Source organism: Mugil cephalus, chromosome 18, assembly GCF_022458985.1.
Source record: "Mugil cephalus isolate CIBA_MC_2020 chromosome 18, CIBA_Mcephalus_1.1, whole genome shotgun sequence".
Lineage (NCBI taxonomy): Eukaryota > Metazoa > Chordata > Actinopteri > Mugiliformes > Mugilidae > Mugil > Mugil cephalus.
The window spans coordinates 11764623-11789716 of NC_061787.1; the positions used below are offsets into that span (position 1 = coordinate 11764623).

At 43.0% G+C, this 25094-nt stretch overlaps 3 protein-coding genes across 3 annotated transcripts in view; all 3 read left to right on the plus strand.

The window, feature by feature from the left end:
* The first annotated feature begins 406 nt into the window (after positions 1 to 406).
* On the plus strand, positions 407 to 2255 carry enkur (enkurin, TRPC channel interacting protein). Its single transcript, XM_047612070.1, has 5 exons — positions 407 to 641; positions 872 to 1017; positions 1096 to 1313; positions 1456 to 1602; positions 1990 to 2255. Exons 1-5 carry the CDS (start codon positions 562 to 564, stop codon positions 2161 to 2163), a joined length of 765 nt encoding a protein of 254 aa, XP_047468026.1. The 5' UTR covers positions 407 to 561; the 3' UTR covers positions 2164 to 2255.
* A 370-nt stretch (positions 2256 to 2625) lies between these two features.
* Positions 2626 to 10784, plus strand: prtfdc1a (phosphoribosyl transferase domain containing 1a). The gene is made up of 10 exons (XM_047612071.1): positions 2626 to 2786; positions 2894 to 2995; positions 3585 to 3691; positions 3773 to 3956; positions 5927 to 5992; positions 8034 to 8051; positions 8212 to 8294; positions 8570 to 8616; positions 8899 to 8975; positions 10575 to 10784. Exons 2-10 carry the CDS (start codon positions 2963 to 2965, stop codon positions 10620 to 10622), a joined length of 663 nt encoding a protein of 220 aa, XP_047468027.1. The 5' UTR covers positions 2626 to 2786; positions 2894 to 2962; the 3' UTR covers positions 10623 to 10784.
* Positions 10785 to 17168: 6384 nt separating this feature from the next.
* The window catches only part of LOC125024392 (rho GTPase-activating protein 21-like), a 78309-nt gene continuing 70383 nt past the window's right edge, over positions 17169 to 25094 (plus strand). Inside the window, exons 1-2 of the mRNA XM_047612125.1 lie at positions 17169 to 17571; positions 18983 to 19253. Coding sequence (XP_047468081.1) covers positions 19164 to 19253 — 90 coding nt within the window. The 5' untranslated portion in view covers positions 17169 to 17571; positions 18983 to 19163. The remainder of the gene's footprint in view (positions 17572 to 18982; positions 19254 to 25094) is intronic.

Consider the following 25094-nt stretch of genomic DNA (forward strand, 5'->3'; position numbering starts at 1 on the left):
GAAACCTAACAGTACAGCGTCTGTGCGTGCTGCGTTCAAGTGCACGTTTTACAACCTTATAATTCTAAATAATACGATCTCGAAAGTGCGAGTTTTACAGCATATAAAATTACATTTTATTTTATTTTTGTCACCCCATGGCACACGGAGACAAACGTGAAATATTCAAAGACATTGATTTGTGTGGCAGCTGACATTAATCATCATAATGAAGCAACGGCTATGTTAGTCATGATATTAAACTCATTGTGCTCACATGAGCTCGTAGTTTTTAAGCTTTATACTTTTACAAAATATTTTCTCGACAGAATTTAAAGCATATCACATATGCGTTACTAGGTCAGTTTTATATAAACTAATGGTAGAGAGACGTAATAGTGTATTTTACGACCGTCTAGGATGCAACATTTGGTTCTGTGGTTGCCTGGCAACTCTGCATTTTGTTGTCAAACCAATTTTTAGCTAACGCTAGCTCGGCCAGTGTACTTCATTTAACGCTGTTAGCCGACTTGTAACGTGTAGATTTGTGTTTAGTCTGTGTATTGTTTGAGGTTATTAAACATGTCTGACGTTATTTACCCACGAGAAAGCGTCTACAATCTTATTCCAAAGGAAGAGAGTCCAATTCAAAAACCGTCACGGTAAACTATTCTAACGTTACGTTATTTTAGCTAGCGAGAAAACTTAGTTTAAGAGATTGCCTGACAAAGTCAACAAAAGATGACCTTTTTGAATGATATTTCATTTTAATTCACTATGAAAGTTAAAACTAAGTAATAACCTTATTTTCTGTTGGTTTTATTTTGCGCAAACCTCTGAAAAGATGTGAAATATTGTGATTATTTTTATTTATTTTATTTTTTCTCTGAAGGTATGTATCTAAGTTCAGGCCAAATGTTGTTCGTGAGAGCAAGTCAAGCAAAAATGCGATGAGAATGATGGGACCAGCAAAAGTAGAGGTGCCATCTCCAGATAAATTCCTCAAGAAGCATTCGAAAGAGCACAAACTACCTGAAAGTGAGTTATCTGTGTGTGGCTTTTTGTTTTAAGTGGTGAATGTGACTTTCTTACCTTTGTATTTTTGCCTCCCTCCAGAAACACATCGCTCGAAAGATGCTTGCTGCACTGTGAGGAAACCACCGGTTCCTGCAAGGACTGACCACCCACCAATGGGGATTCACACCAAGAGGGACTTTGTGAAGACAACTGTGGCGGTGCCGATGAAGCCACAGCCTATAAGTGTGGACACCCACAAGGGACACAAGCAGCCCCTTGAAAACTCAGGCCTTGTCCCCAAGTACATAATGAAAAAGGTATTCCTATAGTACAGCTCATAATACTTTTCTAACAGCCTTGATGTCCAAAAAAGTCAAACAAACACCTGGAATACATTCATGTTTGTATTTTCGTTTAAAATGATATATTTTGGGGCCTGACTCCTTTTCCGGCCTGCAGGATTACGGTGAAGTACCTGAGTACCTGCAGCAGCGCAACGAAGAAGAGCGAAGGGCTCAGGAGGAGTTCAACAACTTTGTTAGAGAACAGCGGGAGCAGGGAGCCATGAAACACCTGTCGGACGAGGAGCGACAAGCCGTCCTGGAGGTACTCAAACACATGGCTGCACAGTGGCAGCTCTTTCCCTAAAAACTGCAGCAGGGGATCGTACAGACATCTGACCGACTGGCAGGATAGGACACAAATGTGATGATTTCTATTTAAAATTTTTAGGAAAAACACTTTTCTTTACATAGTTTCTGGTCAGTATTTATACTAGTTTAAAAAGGTCCCTTTATAGGAGTGTGACTTCACAAAAATCTAAATATTTCTGACCCACGCTGGAGAATTAGCTCTTTAGTGTTCCTCTACTGTCGACAACACCTCTGATTAATGTCTCTTTACTCTACAACAGCCTCGAATCCTGACAGTTAAATTATCTCCCTGCCTGTCTCGTGACATTGATGGCTTTCCTTCCTTGAATCCGTCATCCAGGGCCTGAAGTCGAACTGGGATAAGCTGCATCATGAGTACCAGGGCCTCTCTCTCTTCATCGACACACTGTCAAAGAAAGCCCACAAGGAGCGGCTGGAGGAAGCAATGAAGCAGCTGGAGAAGGACATCAGCCTCTTCGAGAGATTCAGAACCATCTACATACCCGATAATTAGGACATTAGGGTCTTGGAATCACATCAGATTTCGCTGTGCTGATTGTCCACCTAAATATCACATGAGAAAAATAAAATTATTTTGCCGCTTTTTCGGTGGTCTGTGAAGCTAAACCAAAAAAAATGAAGCAAGAACAGCAAGTTTTAGTTTTTAATAGTACATCAGATCACAAACCCTGCTCTTGAAGTTTGAAATATAAATAAACTGAATAATGTGGGCTTGCAAAAATCTGTCCCAATTATGTTCTGAATCATATCATATATATTTTTTATGAGTTTATTCCTTTTCTGGCCTTGGAGGGGCGTTATCTTTACTTTAAAAAGTATAATTTAATATCAGTTCCATGCTGACCCAATAAAGTTCACTGCATAGTAACTGAATCCAGAATTTAATTTTTTTGTCATTCCCCTGAAGTGGCCTGTGGAGGGGCCACAAGCCAGCATGGCATCACATGAAGCTGATTAACCATGTAAATCTCCGTGACCAAAACAACGCCTTCCTTCTTACACAAATGACTGGAGCGTGATCCCACAGGCCATGTGGCTGACCAGGACGTCTCTTAAATTATCTTTACCTCCCTTTTCCTGTTGAGCAGTCGCTGAAGAGAAGAAGGCAGCGAAAGAGTAAGGATTGGAGCAGGGATTTACACATGCATATTCAGCCTAAACCTCAGCTAATGGAGGGTAAAAAACATTATTTTAGTCAGCTAATACATCTGTTTCCGATGAAGGTCACCGCCGTTGGATCCAAGAGTAAATCCTAGAAGTACCGCAGTGAACCCTTGGCAGCATCTCTACCAATGGACAACGCAGGGATGAGACAAGGAATTGTGGTATGTTTAATGCTTGATCAAAATATGTTGTGTATGAAACAGAATTACAATTTATAATAGTTATTGTTCTGAATTAATGCATGAAAGTAATTATTTTATTATGATTAAAAATATAAAGGTTCTAAACTACATTTATGTAAAAGTCACCAAAATCTGTAGTAATTGTTCTACATTTAAGTGTAACGGTTACTTCCTATTATATATATATATATATACTTCTTTATTTCATTATTGTATATTTTTAGTCTCGTGTTTTAATTTTAATTTAAGTTTTGAATGAATTTAATATATTTTAATTCAAAATAAAAATAAAAACTAGTGCCATTTAATGTTTTTTTTTTTTTTTTTTTAAATTCTCAGATTCTCTTAGTCTTTGATTGTGGGCAGACACAAGGACAGACATGTTTTTATTTTGGCTCAATGGGTTAGGGTTGCTTTGGCAGCAAAATGTGGGACTTACACAGTAATAGTCAGGCGGTCATAATGTTATAACTGATTAGTGTTTATTTCATTGAGTCCTTATAAAATCCCTACCACGCGGTCTCCTGGACAATAGCCCAGGACCGTAACAGTAATCTGCCTGTCCTAGATTAAAGATGACTGGCCTGGCTACAGTCTGGACCTGTTCACTTACCCCGAACACTACCACGAAGACATCGAGAATGTTTACATCCCACACGGGGTCATCATAAACAGGTAAGAACACACTCAGGGTTTCTGAGAGAGAGTTTGTGATCATTTTCACGGTGGGGACTGATGATGCGATTTCTCCCGCAGGACGGAGCGTCTGGCCCGATACATCATGGACGACTTCGGTGAAAACCACATAATGGTGCTGTGCGTCCTGAAGGGAGGATACAAGTTCTGCGCGGATCTGGTAGAGTTCATCAAGATCCTCGGGCGCAACTCCAACAAGTACCTGGAGACGCGGGTGGAGTTCATCCGTTTGAAGAGCTACCTGGTAGGGTAACTCCCCAACGAGTTAATTTTACAGAATTAATATATAAAACAGAAAATCTACTGGCATTATTACACACATTTAAGAAACTGTAACAAAAAGTCTAGCCAAGGATCCAACTCTCTAATTAAATCCCACCAAAATACTATTCACAACTGGGAAATAAATGTTTTACCGTGTGAAATTAACAAATATAAACTGGTTCCAGCTTCTCAAAAAGTGACAATTTCCAGATTTTCTGAATTTCTTGTCACAATAAATTAAATAAATTTGAAGTCTGAACTATTTGACAGGCACAATAAGCAAAGTGGGGTTATCATGTTTTTTTAATTTTTTCATATTTTCTTACACATTATATACATAGAACAAACTGAGCATGCACGCGGGGCTTTATCAGATGACTGCGATGATTATCAAACACACTTATTTACCATGGATTGTGTAATAAGAGGACATTTTTTTTCCCTTAGCCAGCAGATGTCCCTGTTGCTCCTGTTTAGAAAACCAATCTGGCCCAGGCAGCCGGGACACCTCGAGGACGATAAATTGTGAAGCTCAGGTTGTGACACTAGCATCTTGTTAATTGTTGTTGCCGCCAAGAAAAGCAGCTCACGCCAGCTTCTAACCCCTGGAGCGTGTGTAAATATTTGCAAAGGCAATTTTCATGCACTGACCACATCAAAAAGAAAATGAGTTATATTCCTCTGCACATTTCTTCACTTCCTTTCTACTGCTGGGGGATGATTTACCATTATCTCAACTGGATATCGCAGACTTTGAAGTACATACAAGGGGAGCCTAAGTTGAAGTAAACTGAGCTTAAAGTACGCTGACAACTTATAATAAGTTCTTAAAAGGCAAACACAAATAGTTTTTCTTTTTAATAGGACAATGCGATAGAAATATTAGCGATTACCGAGCTCTGTGAGAAAATTTATTACACCTTTATCTATTGTATTTGTGTCAGGGTGGCTGTGTGCAGCAGTGAGATCAAAACATGTAGGGAGGAAAAAGCTATAAGTGGAATTAGCAGAACGCCGTGACTACACGGGAGGACAGAGTGTCTATGCGATGACGCCATTAGTCAACCTCAGTGGTCACGGTGGAGTCACGTGACCTGCCCCCGGGGCTGGGATGTTGTTCATGCCACTGCTGCTCTTATCTAAGTGATAAATCTGTAACACACTGAAGCCACCTTCAAAGGCGACGCTCTTCAAAGCTTCCTGCAGGGGCAGAGGTCGCGCGTCTCTGTTTACGTGACAGGGAATTTATGTCATAGACTTTGTAGAGTAGGTTTCTGTGTTAGTGTTGCATCAAGGCCCTGCTAGTTATCGCCTTGAAGCTGAAGACGAAGAGTGTCTGGACTTTTTTCTGTTAGACCTCCGATACAATGGAATAACTTAGCTAACTTAACGCGTGACTTGGACCACATTGTCTCTGAATACTTACTTTTACTTTTTGGCTTTTGCTTAATTCACTGTATCCACTGCAGACTTTTCTTAAACTAGCTGCTGACAGCAGCAGAGGAGAGTGTATTTAAAGTCTGACTGCAATGACATGATTGGCTGTTTGAGATAGTTGCAAATTCTCAATGGCTGGAAATTCCCATACTCAGCTGGAGAGAAATAGGACGAGGAAGTATTCCAAACTGAAATCATGCTGAGACTTTGCTGTAGCTCAAATATCTTCCAAACAAGTAGTCAACTAGCTGCAGGTGTTATCTATGTCTGTCAGGACTCTCACAGGACTAAAATAATAGAAGTTTTGGTAGAACGTTATAACGTCACAAGGAAGTCGACTTTGAGAGGTTTTGCGTCCACCAGCAAAGCTGAACCTCCTCCTGTGTTAAATCTGAAGAAACGTGTTCCTGAGAAGTCACAAAGAACAACTCATAATAACCATAATTGTTATTATATAAAAACATGTACAACTTACAAATTTCATCAATGGAATTTGTGTCTCCTCCTCCCCAGAATGACCAGTCAACAGAGGACCTGCACATCGTAGGAAGCCGAGATCTGTCTTTTCTGCGTGGAAAGGTGTGTGTCTAAAAAAACAAACAAAAAAAATAATAAAAAAAATTGGCCTCAAGAGGGAGCTGTCACTCAGGTTGTCTGGAGGTGAACAATTTAGATGGGAGTTATTAGATTAGAATGTGTAGCTCCATTATTTGTCCTAAGTAAATAAACCCACCAGACTCCACCCATACACATCCTCCTCCTCCTCCTCCTGCTGCTGCTGCTGCAACCCTCCCAAGTGTCACTTTATTGAAATGGACCATGAATCAGACATTTTAGACAAACAACCTCGAGGCAGATTTACCGACTGTTCATCCCCGCTGAGCTCTGCCGGGAAGCGCTGAGGAGTATGCAAAGGACACCGTGAGGAATTACCCCCCATCGCAACATTATATCCCGAGATAGGACGAAGACAGACGTGTTACTAAGTCAGCTGCGCAAACATGCCCACACGCATTTGCTTTAAAAAGACTGTTCCTGAATTTCGGGGCTGTCAAAATAGACGAACAAGGTCAGGGGGGAATAAAAACAAAAAGGCTGACGTGCACCTTACACACAAAACATGAATCACCGAGGTCAGCGCTTGGTATAGCCCTTCGTCTTGACTGAAAAATGTTCAATGCAAACCTCCCGCAGAGACTCAAATATTAGAGATAAATGGACAATTACTCATCGGGCACGTTGAGCAGTGCTGAATCACAGCTACAAGCTGGGTGTGCTGCTTCAGAATCTCTTAATTTGTGCAGCGATGATGGCAACTTCACGACAGCTCAGAGTAGGTAAACATTTGGTGGCATTAACACGCTCTTTGGTTTTCCATTAGTTAAATGGCGTCGGGCAGCAGCATTAATCACCAAACACCCAGACATCTGAACTGAAAGTGAAATTAACGTGACCTGTTTCTGTAATTCAACATTATGTGAATGTTTACTGTCAAGTCAGTTTTCTTTGTGAATCACATTTACACAACTAAAGTTGCGTAACAGTTGTCAAGTCCATAAATATACACAAGGAATACTGAGTTAAAGAGTTAGGACGAAGACGTATTTTACCTTATGCTTAAGTTAATTCGTTTGCCTTTAAGTTCCCAAAAGAAGTGGAACCTGAATTTGCTCTGAAATGTGTTTTTACACTAAATAAATTGTATGTGTATTTAAAGAAATTTAAATTTGTGGGGGGAAATTAAAAAAATTTATATAAAAAAAATGGCTAATCAACCAAAAATTTTGTGACCCCAACGCAGTACTTCCGCGGACCCCTTAGGGGTTGCGGACCCCCTGCTGAAAACCTAGTCTGTAAAAGAAAAGATGGACGTAGCCACAGTGAAGTCACCCACTAGTGCGTGTACTCCCTTTGTAGAGGCCATGAATTTGGCACTAGGCTGCCGCCATCTTGCTTTTTTTGGAGCGGAGAGAGGAGCGTCAATCAAAAAAACCCAAACGTACCTCCCTCTACTTAACTAATTTTGACTTTATGACTCACAAAATGAATGTCAAAACAAGCAAATATGCAGGAAGACATGTTTAGAAAATAGTCGACGCCATTAATCAGTGCCAGTGGTCGTCCAGCTGTACGCCGTGTTTACAGACTGCAGCGTGAGGCCAGACAGGTTAGTTATGTTTGGGTTTGTGTGTTCTTTCCTCGTCCCCGCGGACTCATTGTCTCCGCGCGTTATGTAACAGCATTCAGGTGTAGAGCGGGAACATTGGCCGGGCGCCTGCATTCTCTCCGATCGCTCTACCCAAACCATAGATACTCTCCGCCGGTCTCACAAAGAGTCCCATACACCCGGGGCCGAGGGGAACAGGAACTCGTTTGAAACCCTGCAGCAGGGTCAGAACTTTTTCCTCACTGTAGACACAGATGTTCGTTACTCCGCAGAAGAGAATGAGTTGTCTGTGTTTTTGTTACGGCTCTGAAGACACTGCCAAGATTGTTGCTATAGATACCATCTCGGAGAAACGCAGGGAAACAAGTTGGCCTTTATATTCACTTCGCTTATTAAAATTCAAAGGTGATGCCTCACTAATGTGTTTTTGTTTTTTTTTTACATGTCACCAAGTGCGTGCTCATTGTTGAGGTGAGTGTCCATTCGCGTTTATTCAAAAAAATTGTTAAACCTCCATCTATCAGTGACAATTTTATTAATTTTGAAAAAGTGAAAATGTCCTACCGTGCTCGCGAACACATTAAAATGTTTAAAAATAACCCTCCTCCTTTGCCCCTCCCCTTTCCCCCAGGCCATCGTCGACACAGGAAAGACCATGCAGGCCCTTCTGAAGCACGTGGAGACCTTTCAACCCAAGATGGTCAAGGTCGCGGGGTGAGCCGGCCTTTCGCCCGTCTGTGTTTTCCCCACCGAGGGAAACGCCACGCGTGGTGTCACGAGCCCGGGAGGGAGATATCACTCCGCCCGCAGTCGCTGTCTCGTGTCACGAAAGATAAACATCTTCCAACGCAGATGCTGAAAGTTAATTTCCTCTGTACTGTGACAGTGCTGTTGAAATGACACTGGCAACTGTATGTTTCAATAAAAAAAAAATATCGTCAGCCAGTGCAGGGTCTTAGAGTTAACTCTGTTTTTTTCATGTGTTCCAGGCTGCTGGTGAAGAGGGTCCCTAACATGGCTGAAAGTCTGACAGACTGTAAGCATCCTCTCCTTTTAATGGTGTTAATTAGCTCTGAATTACACCTAAGACACCTAAAGCAATACACCTCACAATTCACATATACCACAATTACCTCCCAATTAGCCTACAAGTAAATGTTTCATCATATACTTTCTGAACATTGTACATATTCTACGATTCTTTTTATGTTCAGAAAAACATAAAATGCTAATTTTCATGTCATAACTTCCTGGATCAAAAGTGAAACTCAAATCGTGACACTCCACAACACCCCCTCCCTGTCGCTTCCTTCGATAGACGTCGGATTTGAAATTCCCAACCGCTTCGTCGTCGGCTACGCCCTGGACTACAACGAGTACTTCCGGGACCTGAACGTAAGTCCGCGGCTTTCGCTCTCACCTCGGCGCGCACTGCGCGTGACCTCGCGGAGGAGCCGAGAGGAAGGGATGAAAGACGCGAGGGGAGGGCAAGCACACTAAATCAAAGAGGTGCACTCCTCTCCCTGAAACCTGAGCCCTCACCCAACAGGTATCCTCCCTGCCCGGGGAGACTTTACATGTAGGCAAAGCAGCGCAGATCTCTTACATCTCTTGCATCTGCGCGTCCGGTTTCTGTGACAGCGGTCAGTGTTGCGTTTACTTGGCTTTACCTTTAGGAGCTGGTTTATTAAGAAATGAAAACAGGGAAGTATCTATTGTTGAGCGTAGATTAGACTGTGTTTTTAAAAAACTTTGCAGCTCGATGTCTAGTATGTAGTCACTATGGGAATTTTAGGCACGTAGAACCTCTCTGAAAGGACGTTAAGATATATGTCCCTCCTGTAACCACCTCAAAGTTAAAGTAAATCTTCAGAAAACCTGCAAAAATAAAATAACCCCAATCAAAACTACTCTTTGAGTTTGCTGCACGATTACTTGAATGAAAAGCACATAGGGCAAATCTCAAATAATGTTTCTTGGACTAATTTGAGAGCATTTTTTTTTTCATTTCATCGAAAGTTTAGTGACATGTAAATCACATGCACAATTTATGATTCTTCTGACCGCTTCACTTTTTTATAGTCACCATAAGCTTGTGTTTTTTGGTTCTATATCATAGCCTGATGTGCATCGGCCCAGAAGTTAAACTACAGTTGCTTTGTGGACCAACTCTGATTAGTCCACAATGCATTTCCTCAGGCGCCTGTGAGAAGGTTTTGTTAGCCGCTCAGTTCCAGTAGCCGCCGTGTAAAGAACAAAAGAGAAACTCAAGTCATTAGACTGGCCGTCGTCTGGCATTATAGCAGCGTAATGCCAAGCGTAAGTGCTTACACTGAGTGTTATCACTCTATACGCGGTGAGTCAGAAGTTCAGCCTCTCCTCTGTCTTCTTTGCTGCTGTGTTGACAGTTTCTTTCAATCCACTCTGACATTAGTAAGTGCAAACCTATGTGAACTTTGCCATTTTTATATCCGTAAAGATGTGGCCTCACTCTTACCCCTGACTCATGTGAAACACTAAGCTGTGTAACGACTCCCCACTGCGCTCTGTTCGTACTGTACGGTTGTCTGTGGCATGTTTGGGTGGGGGGTGGGGTGGGGGTGGGGGGGGGTACTCATTATGAAAGTTTGAATCACTGCGACCTGTGGAATGCAGAGGTTAGGATCTCATTATCAGGCCGAGTCAAAGCTCTCCCCCTCTTATCTGTCCTCATCCTTCAGAAGAAATATGCGCTGAACCCCAGAGACGCCCCGAGCTCAGATTAATGCACGTGTCATATCTGTGTAGATTACATCCACCGCTTTCAAATTATTGCAGGTTTTATCGTTTCATACTGTATATGGAATTTCTTGAAGTGTGGGCCGATCCTACGCAAATATTTTGCCGTCAAAAATTGTTTTTAAGTCAGAAACGCACACCACACAGGGATGTATGGATTTATCATTAAACAGGCAAAGGCTAACGCTCTGTTTCTTCAACCTCTTCTCCTTTCAGCACATCTGCGTAATCAGCAAAGCCGGGAAGATGAAGTACAAGGTTTAAGAAGAGCTCAAACCATAAATTACGGACAGTTTCACAACGGCAGAATGTATTTGTAAAGGTTCGCCGTGCCTGGAAAATGAAAGAGCGTCCTCCAAACTCCTGCGCGGACGCCGCGAAGTGTCTTCAAATAGAAATAAACTGTTAGATGCGACACCATTATTACCTCACCGCTTGTTGTTGTTGTGTTGCCGAGATGCGCATGGGAACAAAGAAAGGCGGTGCACCGGGAGAGGACGTTGGCGACAGATGGAGCGAGCTTATGGACGCTGGCATCCTCGCGGCCGCATGACGCCCACTCTGACTCATGGAAAACACACAGTGGGCCCAGAAGGCAGACTGAACCACGCCATACTCTATGTGTTTGTTTCCTTGCTGGGTAAAAAAAAACAAAACAAATACATTTAACTGTTAATGTGACTACCCAAACTTCTTTTAGTCTGACTTGGCAGAAAAGAGTCTCCAAAGCTCACGCTCATTCACGTGATGTCTGAGTACGAGTTCAGATCCATAACTGTCCCTTAACTCCTGCAGCTTCTCGCCGCAATGAGGAAATTACTTTCCTCTCCAAATTTCCTTCGTAGAATAGCGAACGTCGAAAAATTTGATTTTCTCGCCAGCTTCTGGCTAACCTGATGAGAGGTGGGGCCTGCAGCGAGAACCAAAAACAACATGTAGCGTATGTGATTTGGACACGGCGAAGCCTCACACACCCTCCGTGATTTATGGAACTTTCTTTAGGAGTGCTTGGACCTGAGGTCGTGAAACCGAGGCTCTAGACTAGAGCACACAAAGCCCCAGCGGTTAAAGGGGATCTGCGGGGTAGTGGTTAGTAAAGCAGCTTTAAGTGTCACAGGTTTGTATCCCACCGTGTCCATGGCTGAGGTGCTGAGTAGATGTCTACTAGATACTAGAGTGAAAGGGATGCGATTTGATATTTTCACTAAGCTGTATTTAAATCACGTTAAGCAGATCCACAGATGTTGAGCCTTAGTGTGGCTGAAAGATCATTAAATGAAGGTTTAAATTACACTGCTCCAATTAAAGCCCTTCATCTCTGGGGGGAGGAGGCTCGGTGTAACCGGCGGACGTTAAAATACCCGAAGACTGCAAACAAACATACAACGCACACACACGCGCGCGTGCTGAGGTATTTCGTGTGTTCCGCTGCCATCGTTGGCGTGACTAAGAAAGTCAATTGCGCATGTCGACAGACAGACCGGAGCATGCTTCACTTCACGGCGCGCACTTGGGGAGTGTTATCATGAGGCTACGCACTCTTGATTTTCAATCACCTGAAACCCCTGAAAACAGCCGTCACATCACACGACAGGAATGCACACACACACACACACACACACACATAATACCATAGTAGCATCAAAATACCTGTGGCGGCTGGGACAAAAGACGATGGCGAAATAATTAGTAAAAAGTCTAGAGTTCATCAAACAATCCCGGCGCCTAATATGCTTAAAAAAATATATTTCAAAAATGCACAATAGTCACGATGTTTCATATGGAGTGTTTCCAAATTTGAATTATGGTGTTTATGTGTGATTTCTGTCGTTTTACAAGCATGTTCTTAGGCCAAAGGTAATGATCCAGCTCCAGCTTCAAGGCCTCCCCGACTTAAATTACCTGCCGCTGTTTGGATAATACAAATGACTGCAAACAAAGGAGTTCTGGGAGGTCTGAAGTGTTCCACGCTTCCAAACGCTCTCGGGTTTCATGTTTGTAGGAGGCAAACAGCATCTTCGCTAAAATGTTAAGAGGAACCACAAATGTAGCCGGGGATTATCACTCGTACGTGAGCCCTAAGGTGTAGGGGACGGAGATAACACAGAGGAACGAACTTAACAAATCACACCGCTGTCTGGTTTTGAGCCATCTGTGCATCCGGGGCCACAAAGACCCCCATTGTACCTCCGACTGCCACCCCATGTATCCTTATCATAAAACATCAGCACTTGGCTGTGGTTGTTAGCTTATCCCAGCGCTAATGCCCCCTGCACTGCCCTGGGAACTCGCGGGTCATTGTCTTTCACCTCGATGCAGGGTTTGGTTCACATGCCGCTGCTTTGTAGCGCTCCGTCAGGGGAACAGAGGTTGGGGCCGGCCGCAGGAAAGTAGGCTACAGGTAAACTGCGATCGGCACAATAGGAACAAAATGGGAATTGTGCATTTCAATGGCCACACATTACTGCATGTGATATATGAAGCCTGTGGTTAGGGACGGACCCGTTGGATTGATTTCACCGTCAATCCATGAAACCAGCGCAACAGAGCTAATTTATTCCTGTCTTTGTCATTTTGGGGAGTATATTTTAATTATCTCTCTTTACAAAAACATATATGGGCATTATATTTATGTAATACCACTCTCCTTTCTGTCTGTTTGACACTAGTTCTGTGTCTATGAAGGTTCTCAGTCCTCCTGGTCGTGGCATAGTCAAAAAAAAAACAAGCTGAAACAAAGGCAAGTGGGCTCCTACAGTTTCTTGGAGATTCAAGTAGCTTCTTTAGTTCTGAAAGAATGAGGGGTTCGAGTTTACACAGAAACAAGTCCGGTTCCCTTGTTTTATGTTCGTTTGTTTATTTGTTTTTGGAAAAGTTCCAGGTACAAAGATGTTCAGTGTTGATCACGGTAAATACATCACCATCTGGAGGCAGAATAAGCTACAGTCAGAGCCTAACGTACCGTAACGAACAGAAGCATGTGTCCGAGTATCAACCAAGCAGCCGCCTCCAGGGAAGCCACAAACTGCAGTTCCTCAAATGGCCACGTGAGGCAGACTCTAAAAGCGAATCAATCCAAGTAGATGTTAAAATGTTAAAAATGTAAACGTTGCTTCAGAAATAAACACGTTTGGAGCCTGGTCTCTGTAGTTGATTTCTCCATGACACCTTCAGGCAAAGTGAATCTTGTATATTTATTTATATAACTTGCACGTTTAATCTATTTTTAAGGTTTAAAGACTTGGAGTTATGCATCATTTAGGGCAGGGACTCCAAACTGATACTGAGAGATTAAGTAGGGACCCCCTACCTACTATATGTGTTCTATATTAAACTCATCCTTGTGCTATTTACAAATATACATTATTGTCATCATTTTGCATTCAATATTAAGCTATTCAAAAAATACAAAGGTTCAAATATTATTATTCTTATATTATTCTTATTTCAAACATGCATAACAGTAGGGTGGCCGTAAACATAAACATACTTAACTGGTGTATATATATAATTGACAGATAAAGAAAATAACTGAAGGATAAGTTTTAACTTTAAACGTAATGAGTGAAGCGCTGACTGATACATACTAATAAATCCTGCATTCATGTTCATGTGTATTTAAGTTGTAAAAAAAAGAATAGAAAATTGTCTTATCAACCAAAGATTTTGCGACCCCCTTGCAGTACCTCTGCAGACCCCTAGGGGTGACTGATTTAAGTGACAGGTGGGAAACCCTCCCACGTTGCTAGCTGTCTGCCTCCATCTCTTTGGCCGCCCTTGAATTAGCCAGAAGTTAGGCGGAGTCAGGTGCTGACAAAATGGCGGCGGCCTGTGCCACCACATCGGGCGCTTGTTTTTGTTGCATTGTTTTGCCTTTGCCATGGTTACATTAGAAAACATCGCTGCGAGGTCGACCTGCCCTGTGTTTGAGTTTGATCCTTTTGTGTTTCTAGTGTATTTGCATCATGAATGCCACATTCGAAAGTTTATTTGCCCAGCGCTTAGCTACCAGACACTAAAACGCTCTTCTCTCCCACTTTGGAACTTCATAAATATAAATACTGCTTCACTGACGTGTCTCGGTACACAAATAGAAAGAACATCCTCTCCAGCATTCATTGTGTTCCACTTAGAGGCCGTCTGGCCAGAGGGCCTTGATAGATTGACTGCTGCTGGGTTTCGTCCAGTCATCAAACTCCAGTGCCAGATCCACTTACACAACCCTGAGCGGGGAGCGATCCTCTTAAACTCTTAAACTCGGCTTAAAACATATATATATCTTAAGGAATCAAGCAATATACGTTTGATGAATGCGAGATGAGTCTGTGCGTGACGGGCCGCTAAAAAAACCTGTTTCGCACTCACTCGTCTCGCTGCAGAGTCATTTCCACCTGTCCAAATCCCGGCGCAGCCAGACTTTGAACTCATGTGATGTCCTAATCCAGCCAAACATTTTGCTGCCACGAGAGAGCACGTAATCTTCCGCGCTCTCAGTCTGCAGCCACATGTTTGGTGCTGAACAATACTTTCGCAAAAAAAAAAAACTTACGGAAACTCTGGAAAAAAAAATACTCGAGGGAAGGAAGCAGGCTCGGTACGGTCGGACAGAGCAGACTGCAGGCTGACTGCAACCGCTCACTGAGCTTTGTTCATTGATCTGAAATCCTCCGTCTTCGCTTCGCCATTCATAAAAACAACACTACATGTGGGCCTCAATCTGCAACAGTGTTGTGCCCATGCTGTTGTAGTAACTGCAGTGCCTTTTTGAGTGGAAAGTACCACATAAACAGAAACCAGTAAAAGTTTTTACAGTCTCCTGGAGAATTTTTATGCACACATGTCATCAATAGAGATACAGATTGTGGCTGTTTTTGTGTGGTCTGTGATGTCATCAATCATATGGGTTTGATAAATAAATGGCATCAAAACGAATATGAACCGTCACATAAACGCAGAGCCCCCCACTTAACATCGGTTTAAGTTCCCCATTGTCTGGGTGACGGTGCACCAGCTCTTTAGACAATAGCTCCTCACTGAAATGGGGGAAACCTTGCCCCAGTGCGGGTCAAAAGAGTCCTATTGTCCCATCTTCCATTGTCCCGCCGGAGTAGCCTGCAAACAGAACACTGTCAGTCTTTGTCTTTGTCCGGATCAGCTGTGCGGCCCTCTTTTATTTGTTTTTTTTGTTGTTTTTTTTTTTCACTCTCTGCAGAGTCCCATGTGGCTGCCATGCCCTACATGTCACCATAATAAAGTTAAGGACACCACTGTTACAGTTGATAATGGAAAGGCAAATATGTTTCACCAGGTTGAACGCCGGGGAAGCGGAGGCGGTCGGCCTATTATCCCTCTGTGCTGATGTCAATGTGATTTCATTTACTTGCTTTCAGAAACTCGCTGACAGAGTGCGGGAATGGAGTATTGATTGGCAAGTAGCCGTGTGTGTTGTGTGAGTGCACAAATGTCTCTGAAACTTCAAGTATGCTGATCATGAGCCGTTAGTCAACATACTCTGCTAACTTTTTTAAAACTATTTAGGTGAAATTCCTGCACAATTTCAACAGATTTAGTCATAGTTGTGCAAAATAGCATAAGGTTAAGTACCAAACTGAAGGAGAAATAGCTCATATTTGTGTGAATTTTTGTACTATGTGCATTATTACATCAGCCTTTTCCTCCATTTCACTGCAGTTTGCAAAAAGATGAGCATATTTACTGGTATAGATACAGTTGTTCCTCTTAGGGAAAGAAATTTCTGATTCAGAACCAATAAAGCGGACAAGAGGACAAATGTATGAACTTTCTACAGTAATGATGCATGGTATTGTATTCTAAGATTTCTAACTATTTAAATTCCTGCAGACCCGCTCACATTAGATTAGGCATTTTGTTTTTACAAAATAGCATTAAAAACTACGGATAGCTTTTGCTTCAGTTTTGCTGCCGTTTGCAGATATAAATATATCTTTTCCTCTTAGGTAAAGAAACTCTAGATTTAGATGTATGTACACATAAAATTATATATATATTTATATAACAAATACTGGAATAAAGCTGCAACACCACATTTTTATGTATTTTTTTTTTACAAAATACCACAAAAGACTATCACTTGGGTAGATCTACATTCCACCAGAGTGTATAATTATAACTTTTCCTCTTTTTTTTGCAGCACCAGCAGTTTGCCAGAAAACATACAATTTCACAACAGTATGAACATGTAAATGTAAATCAGAGTTATCTGCAACACTAGTGGTATTAACTAAGCTCGCTTTGAGGTAAACGGGGTAAGAGTTGCAACACCATTAAATATGCAAAATGCTTTTCAAGAAAGCATTTAAATTCATAATGGTTACGTTATAAAAGTATATAACAGTATTTACATGTCACAATCCTGTTATAAAGTCCAAAAAAACAATACACGTTCTTATTATATATGTATAAGTGCATAATTGATTCTTTAAAATGCAAATATGAGTTTGCAAAAAACGTCACAATAAAAAAGATATTATAATAAAAAGTACATTTTTAAAGATATGACGTAATATAAATGGAAACTTTCTTAACATAAACTGAGTTAAACATATAAGAAGAAGGAATTGTAGGCAGACTAAATAGAGGTTTTCAACCAGTGACCAGAATGAACCAGCTCCACTCTTTATTGAAATTGTTATGTAACAACGCCTCCAATTGGCCCGCTTCAAAATTCCAAATTTAAACTCGCCTTCCGATTGGCTCACATCACCGCGAGAGGCGGGGTTCAACTGGACGGGGTGGGCGTGGCTTTGGGGCGAGTAGGCAGATTGTCAATCTGTACAGAGACAACCGGGACCACGTAGGAATACACGCTACTTTTTTTTTTTTTTTGTCTCTATTTTGACAAATTCGGCATCGATTTGAGGCTCGGAAATGACGGGAGATGAATGAACACCGGGGGTTTGATTTTCGCCGGGTGTGCCTGAGGGAGAAATGCCCGCTGAAGGGCGTCTACCGTGTTTTTTCTTCCAGCGTGTTTTTCCTAACAGGTAGTGAGCCTCGGCGCTCAGTGAGTGGGGCTCCAAACGGAGACTGAATATCCCGCTTTGTAATCTCTTGACAGCCCCTTTAACCCACCCCTGCACCCACGGAGGCTCCTTCCCGACACCGTGCTCTCTGCAGAAATATGGACCGTGCGTTTGTCCGGTCGCTTCGTGGTTGTCTTAATTCCTAACAGGTAGGTTTTGTCCTCAATTATTTGCAACAACCTGTCGTCCGCCTGGTGAGCTTGTCAACACCAAGCCGCGGGAGGGGTTCGTGTTCCTAAAAGAGGCTGAAATATGAGGGAAAACATTGTCTATCTTTAACGGTATGGGTGTAGTTTAGTGTCCCGTCGTGTGATCCCGGCTACTCTTAAATGTCTTCTTGGGCACTTTCCCCCCTTTAATCCCGCTTTTAATGTTGACGTTTTACACATTGTGCGCAAATGGCCTCGTAACGAAGGGGATATTACACCTTTCTGTTAGTTATAATCAAAATTGACAAACCCGCTTAATGCACCTGCCACCACACACCAGCAGCTTCTCCCATTAATAGAAATAGAAATAGTGGTTTATATGCAATGTGACGTTCAATGGTGTAGGATTTTTCAAGTATGTGGGAATTTTCCTCTAAACTTTATTCCAGATTGCGCGCAATTGTTATTGTAAAGATTTCAAATCAAAAGCCACCTCTCCATTAATATAGATGTGTTTATTTTACTTTGATCATTTCTGTGTTATAACCCCACTGCTTCTAATTCAGTGCATGTTTAGTGTTTAGTGTGGTGTTTAATGTCTGTAGTATATTTCACATTTAACTCGTCTGGAGAACAAAATTTGCCGGAGAAGAGAATAACCTCCCCCCGCAGAGAGTACTGAATGATAGTTTTGCCTTTGACACGTCCCAGTGTAATAACAAAAGTAGTATTACACCTGTAATGCAGTTAAAATTAAAGATGTTAAACTCTTTTGTGCACCAGCTGTTACCTGCTGTGCCCTCCATGACTGTGTTTTTTTTTTTCTTTAATTATTCACTGACTTGAGTATTTTTAACGTTTACCTAGTCTGCATGAAGTTTTTGGGCGACTTGTGTGCAAATAGATTTTAATAGATTAAAAAAAAATCGTGTATGCACCTGTCATTATTCACCATCAGCCTTTAATAAAAATATCATGTGCATGTTTTATAGTCATGCTATGTGAGGGTAGTAGTATTGTTATGTGGGCTGCATGTTGACTTTCCTCTGGTAATATTTCTAATTCGCCCACATGTGTGTAAAATCATTTAGACAGTGTTGTATGCTTAATGCAATGTTCAATGGCTGTGGGAGATGAGCGTATTCGCCTGCTTTTATTTAGACAAGTGTATTTTGTTCTGCCTTGTGTGCAGATTATATTGCACTAATGATAATAATGGACAATAATGGAAACACAGCGTGCACGCTTTACTATCAAGCTCTTTCAAATTTGCCAATAACTTAAGGTAAATATAAGCCTTATTGTATTTTATTTTTAATGTGATGTTCAATGGATGTAGTGTTTTTCAGACTTGACTTCTCTCCTTAAAGACTGTGCTAGTATTTGACTAATTCCTGTTCATTTTGTGCAGATTTCAGCGACTGATGGACATGAAGAAGGAAGACGGTGTGGATTAGGATCTTTTTTTTTTCTTTCTTTTTCTTTTTCTTCTTTAATTTTTTTATAATTTTTTTAATTATTGGGCTTCATCCTCGTCCTCACCTCAATGTGGGCTCCGAAGGACTTCTTCCTCCTCTGCGGTTTGAAATGAAATGATGGCAGCACGTTGGAGTGATTCACCCCAGGACAATGAGGAGCTTAAACACAGAGGCGTAACGTCACAGACGCCGTCGTCTTGTGAGGTAGGGACTAACTAAGAGACCCTTTTTTTAAAAGAGCGACGCTGTGGGATGGGCTCACTTGTGCCGTGTTTATGAATACATCATATGTGACCTTTCAGTGGAGTGTTTGAGTAATTACAATCCTGAAATTATATGCCCAGATTCCGTCTATTTTTGACACAATGTGAGCTCTGTGCCTCCAGACGAGTGTGTGAAACGCCTGGTTGTAACCTGTCACCTGAAGCCTCGCACTTAACTTCAGCGCGCACTTGCGTCGCGCCACAGAAGTGTGTCGGAGAGGGAAGTGTGAGCTAAGTGTTCGGCACATCTGCCAGCGCTCAGGGTGATGGGGTTCATTTTTTCCCCTGTCTGACAACTGTTTAAGTGCACAAAGAGAGTTTTATACTTGCGGCGCTAATCTTCCTGGACCCTTTGTGGGTCCGCATGCCAAACCCTGATAAATGGCACATTGTGGAGCTCATCCTTTTCCTCTTACGCATGGTGGCTCCAGGGTTACATCATCGTAATCATCGGCTGCGCTTCATGCATGTCATAACGGCATTGCAGCGGTGGCGTGTTTTGGATTAAAGCATCATCAGGAAAATGGCAGCGGTGCTCTGTGACTGTAATCCTCTTACCGTGCCAGGACTGGGATAGACTCCGTGAATCTTTGGGAACGGGGGGTAACTCGGCATCCTGGCGGAGTTCGGGAATTGGATAATGGGGTTTAAAAATGAGCTCGGAGTGCAGGTGTTTGGTCGATGCTTTGAGTTTAATACGAATCTTGATGAGTTATTGTGTGTTTGTGAGAGGAAAGCGAGCGGTTGCATCCTGGAAAGTGGTTGTTAATGTTTGGCGATAGCGGCGCTTCCTTTCTTCTCTCTGGCTTCATTGAGTGTCACAACTCGTAGCTGTTGAGCAGAAGCATCAAAAATACATCCAATATGGATGAATGTGGATTTTTTAGGGCTGATACCAATTTTCTTTGCATCAGCGTTGGCCGACGGCCCATACATGCTGCCAACTTTTCTGAGCCAGTATTTGGAGCCGAAACTGCTTTTTCTACCTCCATTTACATGATAGAAATGACACAATGGTAACGAAAACATAAACAGTTATTGAACTCAAAGAATTCTAGGGTTAGAGCCCTAGATTATTAGTTTTCCAGAGAGAGAAAAGAAATGTCAACTAGCAAACTCCTACTTAACAACAACAGTAAAAGTTGGGACTGTTGTAATGACAGTAATGTGTTGGTGCTGAGTGATAAAGTAAATAGATATTTATTTGGTAACTGTTTTTCTTTTTAAAACTAAAAATAACCAAAAGGAAAAACATTTCTTTCAACACTTCTTTTTAGGGATGTTCAACACATCTATTTTCCAGCTTCTTGCTGCGCGCATTCTGCTAGTGTGGGAGGGGTGATGTATGGGCTGCACAGGTCCTCAGCATCTCGAGCAGCACAGGGCAGCCTGTGGATGCGCCTGTCGGTAAATCTTGCGTGGGAGAAAAAAAATATATGCATAGGTGTATCAGCGAACGCACGCGGGTATCGGCCGATACCAGTGTAAACCAGAAATATATATATTTGCTGCGTTTCCATTACCCTAGAAGTGCGCAAAACCCAAATATTGCAATAAAATACTGTAATGGAAACGCCTGAATTATTGCTACAATATATTTACACTCTCATGAGGTGTTTTTTCCAGACCTATTGATATAAAAGAATATCGCAAAAGTGTAATGGAAACACTTTTTTCGCATTTCCCCGTCACTGGCGTCACCAGAGACGACGCAGGGGGTCATGTGATCAGTTCAGTTATCATGAAATTCTCATTATCACGCAAGAGAATTATGGGATATCGCTAGACGAAGCTTTATGAGAGTCGCTGTCCTTTATCGAAATTTCAGAAATATCGCTTTTATTTTGCGAAACACTGTAACGGAAACGCAGCTACTCGCTTATCAACTCAATCTCCTTTTCCACTGATGTCTAAAGCTGAATACGCGAAGCATATCTTTGGGAACAGACTGATTGATGAAGTGGAAACAGATTAAAAACATGGTGCGTGCCACCTGTGAGTCAGTGTCTGAGTTTGACCTGGCTCCTCGCCGCCTGTGGCCTCGCTCGACACCGCGGCCGCTCGCGTTAAGTCCCCTGAAGCCCGGCGAGAACAAACACGAATCTCGCCCAGCGTTCGCTCTCACGAGCCGCCGTCTTGTCTTCGGTCTGTAACGCACGTGGCACTTGACCGCTTGACTTGGACGCACAACTAAGAGAAAATGTGGAAAGTATTTTGGCACCAGGTGAATGGATAAAGTGAAGTTTGATTGAATCAACGGTTCTTGCTGCAGAATATGTGAGTCACTCGTGTCTCCTATGGCGTTAATCAGTTATTTTACACGAAGCCTGCAGCGAACGCACACAGCCCGGGCTTTCAAGCTTTCCTCCGGTCCCTCCTGGAGTCTGTATGCCAGCTGGTGTGTTCAGGTGACACGAGGCTACGTCCTAGTTGTGTCTGCGTGCATCTCTGACCCACAGCCACGACATGTTTTTGGAAGCCGTTTGCACTATTTTATTGCAGTTTCTTCGTTTTTGGTTCAGAATATGTGAGTCAGCGTTGGAGCTCGGCCTGATTGTTTACAGTCTGGGGCCTAACACAAGAGCGTGGCAGGTCTTCTTAACCCCCCTGAAGAACCGGAGTCGAGACGGCGTGTGCCAGCTGGCCGCCGACTGTCTCTGCGGTGTGTTCGAGTGCAACTTTTCGGCCCAGGCACAGACGACAGGAGGTCACGTCGCAGTTCTGTAACTTAAAACTATCATCTAAAACGTTTTTGGGACTCGTCTGCTCCCTTGTGAAATTTTTATTGCAGTTTTATCATAACAAAGGGAGATGGTTGGTTTTGCTGCAGAATATGTGAGTCACCTACAAACTGCTTGTTTACAGTCAGGGGCCTTACACAAGTGCGTGGAGGGACTTTTTAAAGCGCAAATTTCACCCAACTTTCAAGCGTCGCTGCCCATGAAGCACCGTCCCGCCTGGAGCCTAATGAGAGTCGAGACCCCAGGCGGGACGAGGCCCCCCCTCCTCCTCATCCTCCTCCTCCTCCTCCCCTGCATCATCTTGGCTCGCTAATGAGGGAGATTTTAAGGGGAGTCTTTTCTTAGACAACCCCTGAAACCCACACACACACACACACACACATACCACCCTGCTACTGCCAGAGCGATGGAGGCAACTCTGGGGTGATTTAGGCACAGCTGCCCCGCTCATTAAGACAAAAACACCCCACGTGTACAACGCCCGTCTCTCCCTCTCACACACAAACAAAAGATTTTTTTTTGTATGAATGTATAATCATAACACCTGCTCAGTCATTGCTGCTGTCAGTCGTGTAAAATTACAGCTGGAACCGATGCGTTTTTGCTTCGTTCCATCTCCTTTAGCCCGTCCTGTGTGGGGCAGCGGTAGCTTTTTGAAACCAGTCAGAGCTCTGTGCACGAGCTGCATTTGAGTAAATGCTGCATGAAATATGTAATTTAAGTCTGATTTCAAACAAAAAGTTCAGGCGAACCCGAGGACTTGTTATTTTTTTAACCTTGTGCCAACTTTGATTACTCAAGAACAGTAACACTTACAGTTATTCTGACTTTTGTGATAGTAACTTCAGAGCCTTGGCTTTCAGACGAGACCGAGACAATGCATGAGCTCCAAAATGTTCATCGACAGCTTTGGGTTTGTCCTAAATTGGTTAATTTCCTATAAGAGGTTAATGTCCTGCTCTTTGATTTTCCTCACCGCAAACTTTTGTTTTTGTGCTGCTGGTCGGACAAAAGAAGAAATTTTATGGGTGAAAACAAAACTTTACGTTAGACTTAATTTTAGCCCTATGGGTTATGACACATTTGCCACATTTTTGTTGCACGTTTTATTTATGGTTCAGGCCTCGAGAAGCAAATTTCATTTGTACGCGCATCATATAAATGACAATAAAGAACCTTGAACACGGAGCCGACCGTTGACTGTTTGCTGGTGCCGTGAGTGACAAAAGTAAAGACGACAACATTTTCAAAAGCCACTGGTTTTACATGTTCATCTCGTCTGAGAAATGAGGATTAGCTTGTGTTTCTAACGCTCAAAGGAAAGGAAGGCTCGCGTGGTGATGCCCCACATTGATCCGTGATGACGTGCCTCGTTCATGTTGGCGAGGACGAGACCAGTGGAGTGATGCTCCCTGCTCCGCGCTAAATATAGCCCCTCCTAACTCTCTAAACCCCTGCTCTTTTTTTTTTTCTCTTCTCTCCCTCCCCCGGTCCACATGCTTGTCTTTCACCCGTCCTCTATTCCCGCGTGTTTTCTGCGGCGCTATATTTAACCCGTGGAAAGATGAATGTTGCGTGCGTTCGGAGAGGGGAAAAATGGAATCAGTGTGCTGGAAATCGCTGCGCCTTTTTCTCGCGAACGCTGTTACTAGAGGGGAGTGTGCGGCCGGTCAGCGCCAAACAATTTTAGAGGTCAGGAAATGTGACTTCTGTGGAAATCCAAAAGAGCCAATCTCGTTTTTTCCACACGTGAACCCAGCTGGAAGTGTCCCAGCTTGAGTTAGGCTATCTGTGATCTCAGTTTTTAATAGTCCGACGGTTTCGCATCGTCGCGTCGAAAGACAAACCCTCCAAAACCCGAGACTGCGGCGTCTCCGAGAGACAATGACCCACAGATTCACCCGTGTTTGGAGCTGTGGCAGTTCATCAGTCGATGATTCGATTTGCATGCATCTGAAAAGCAAATGCGTCTCGTGCAGCTCATCAGCAAACAAGACTCTGACCTGGACGTGACCTGGCTGCTGTCCTAAAGTGCACGCGCGCTCTTGGGAATAATCACGAGCGCGCTCTCTCTGAAGGGTTTTCCTGGTTTTCTCTCGGTTTGTCGTTACGATGTTTAAACTGGGTTGTGTGTTTTGGCGTCTCTAATCGGGACTTCCCGGCTGTTTATTCCTGGAGAAGGAAATCTAATCTGTACGCGTGCAGCGTGTGAGTCAAGGTCACCCGCCGTGCGCGTGTGGATATTGTATGTGCGCGGGGCGGCGTCTTTATCTTTTCCCCTTGTGGAGGTGTGACACTCGTGTCGTCCCCCCGCAACGCCTGCAAAAAGACCAGCCCGGGCACGCTGGACGCCATTATTCCCCCGAGCACGGGCATAGATACGCTGATGGAGGGCAGGAGGTGTCAATAGTGAGAATGTAACCACCGGAAAGAATGATAATAAAAAATATCCTATTCTTATTTGTTGACAGTCGGCTTAATGTCAGCGTCTCTTCTGCTTCGGTGCCCTCGTCCCTCTGTTAAAAAAAGGGAACATGATGGTGAGTGTTTGGGGGTGGGGGTGGGGAGGTTTGCAGATGCAGGCAGACAGGCAGAACAGAACCAGTCTAATGCTCAGTGAGCCTGAGACGCTATCCATTACACATGCCCAAGGCTTCTCCATCAACACTTGCCCCCTATCTGGCTCAGTGTATGCGCTCATAGACATGATGCACATGCTCAGTTTGATCTGTGCTGCACATTTCTCCAGGCAGCATTCACACTCCTCCCTTAATTCCTGTCATATTCTATACCCCGCGGGGTCCATAAGCCACGCATTATGTAATGCACCGTGCAGCGGCTGGTTGGTAATGAATATATAGAGTTCAGCCATGCAATTCTAATGACGGTCTCACATTTCCACTAAGACTTGACGGGCTGGTTTTTTTTTTGTTTTTTTTTTTGTAAAAAGAAAAATCAGGCCTTATGTAACAGGGTGCTGTTCTATCTAATATATCTTAACCCCTGGTGTTAGTGTGGACTTTGAGGTCTTGGCAGGAAAC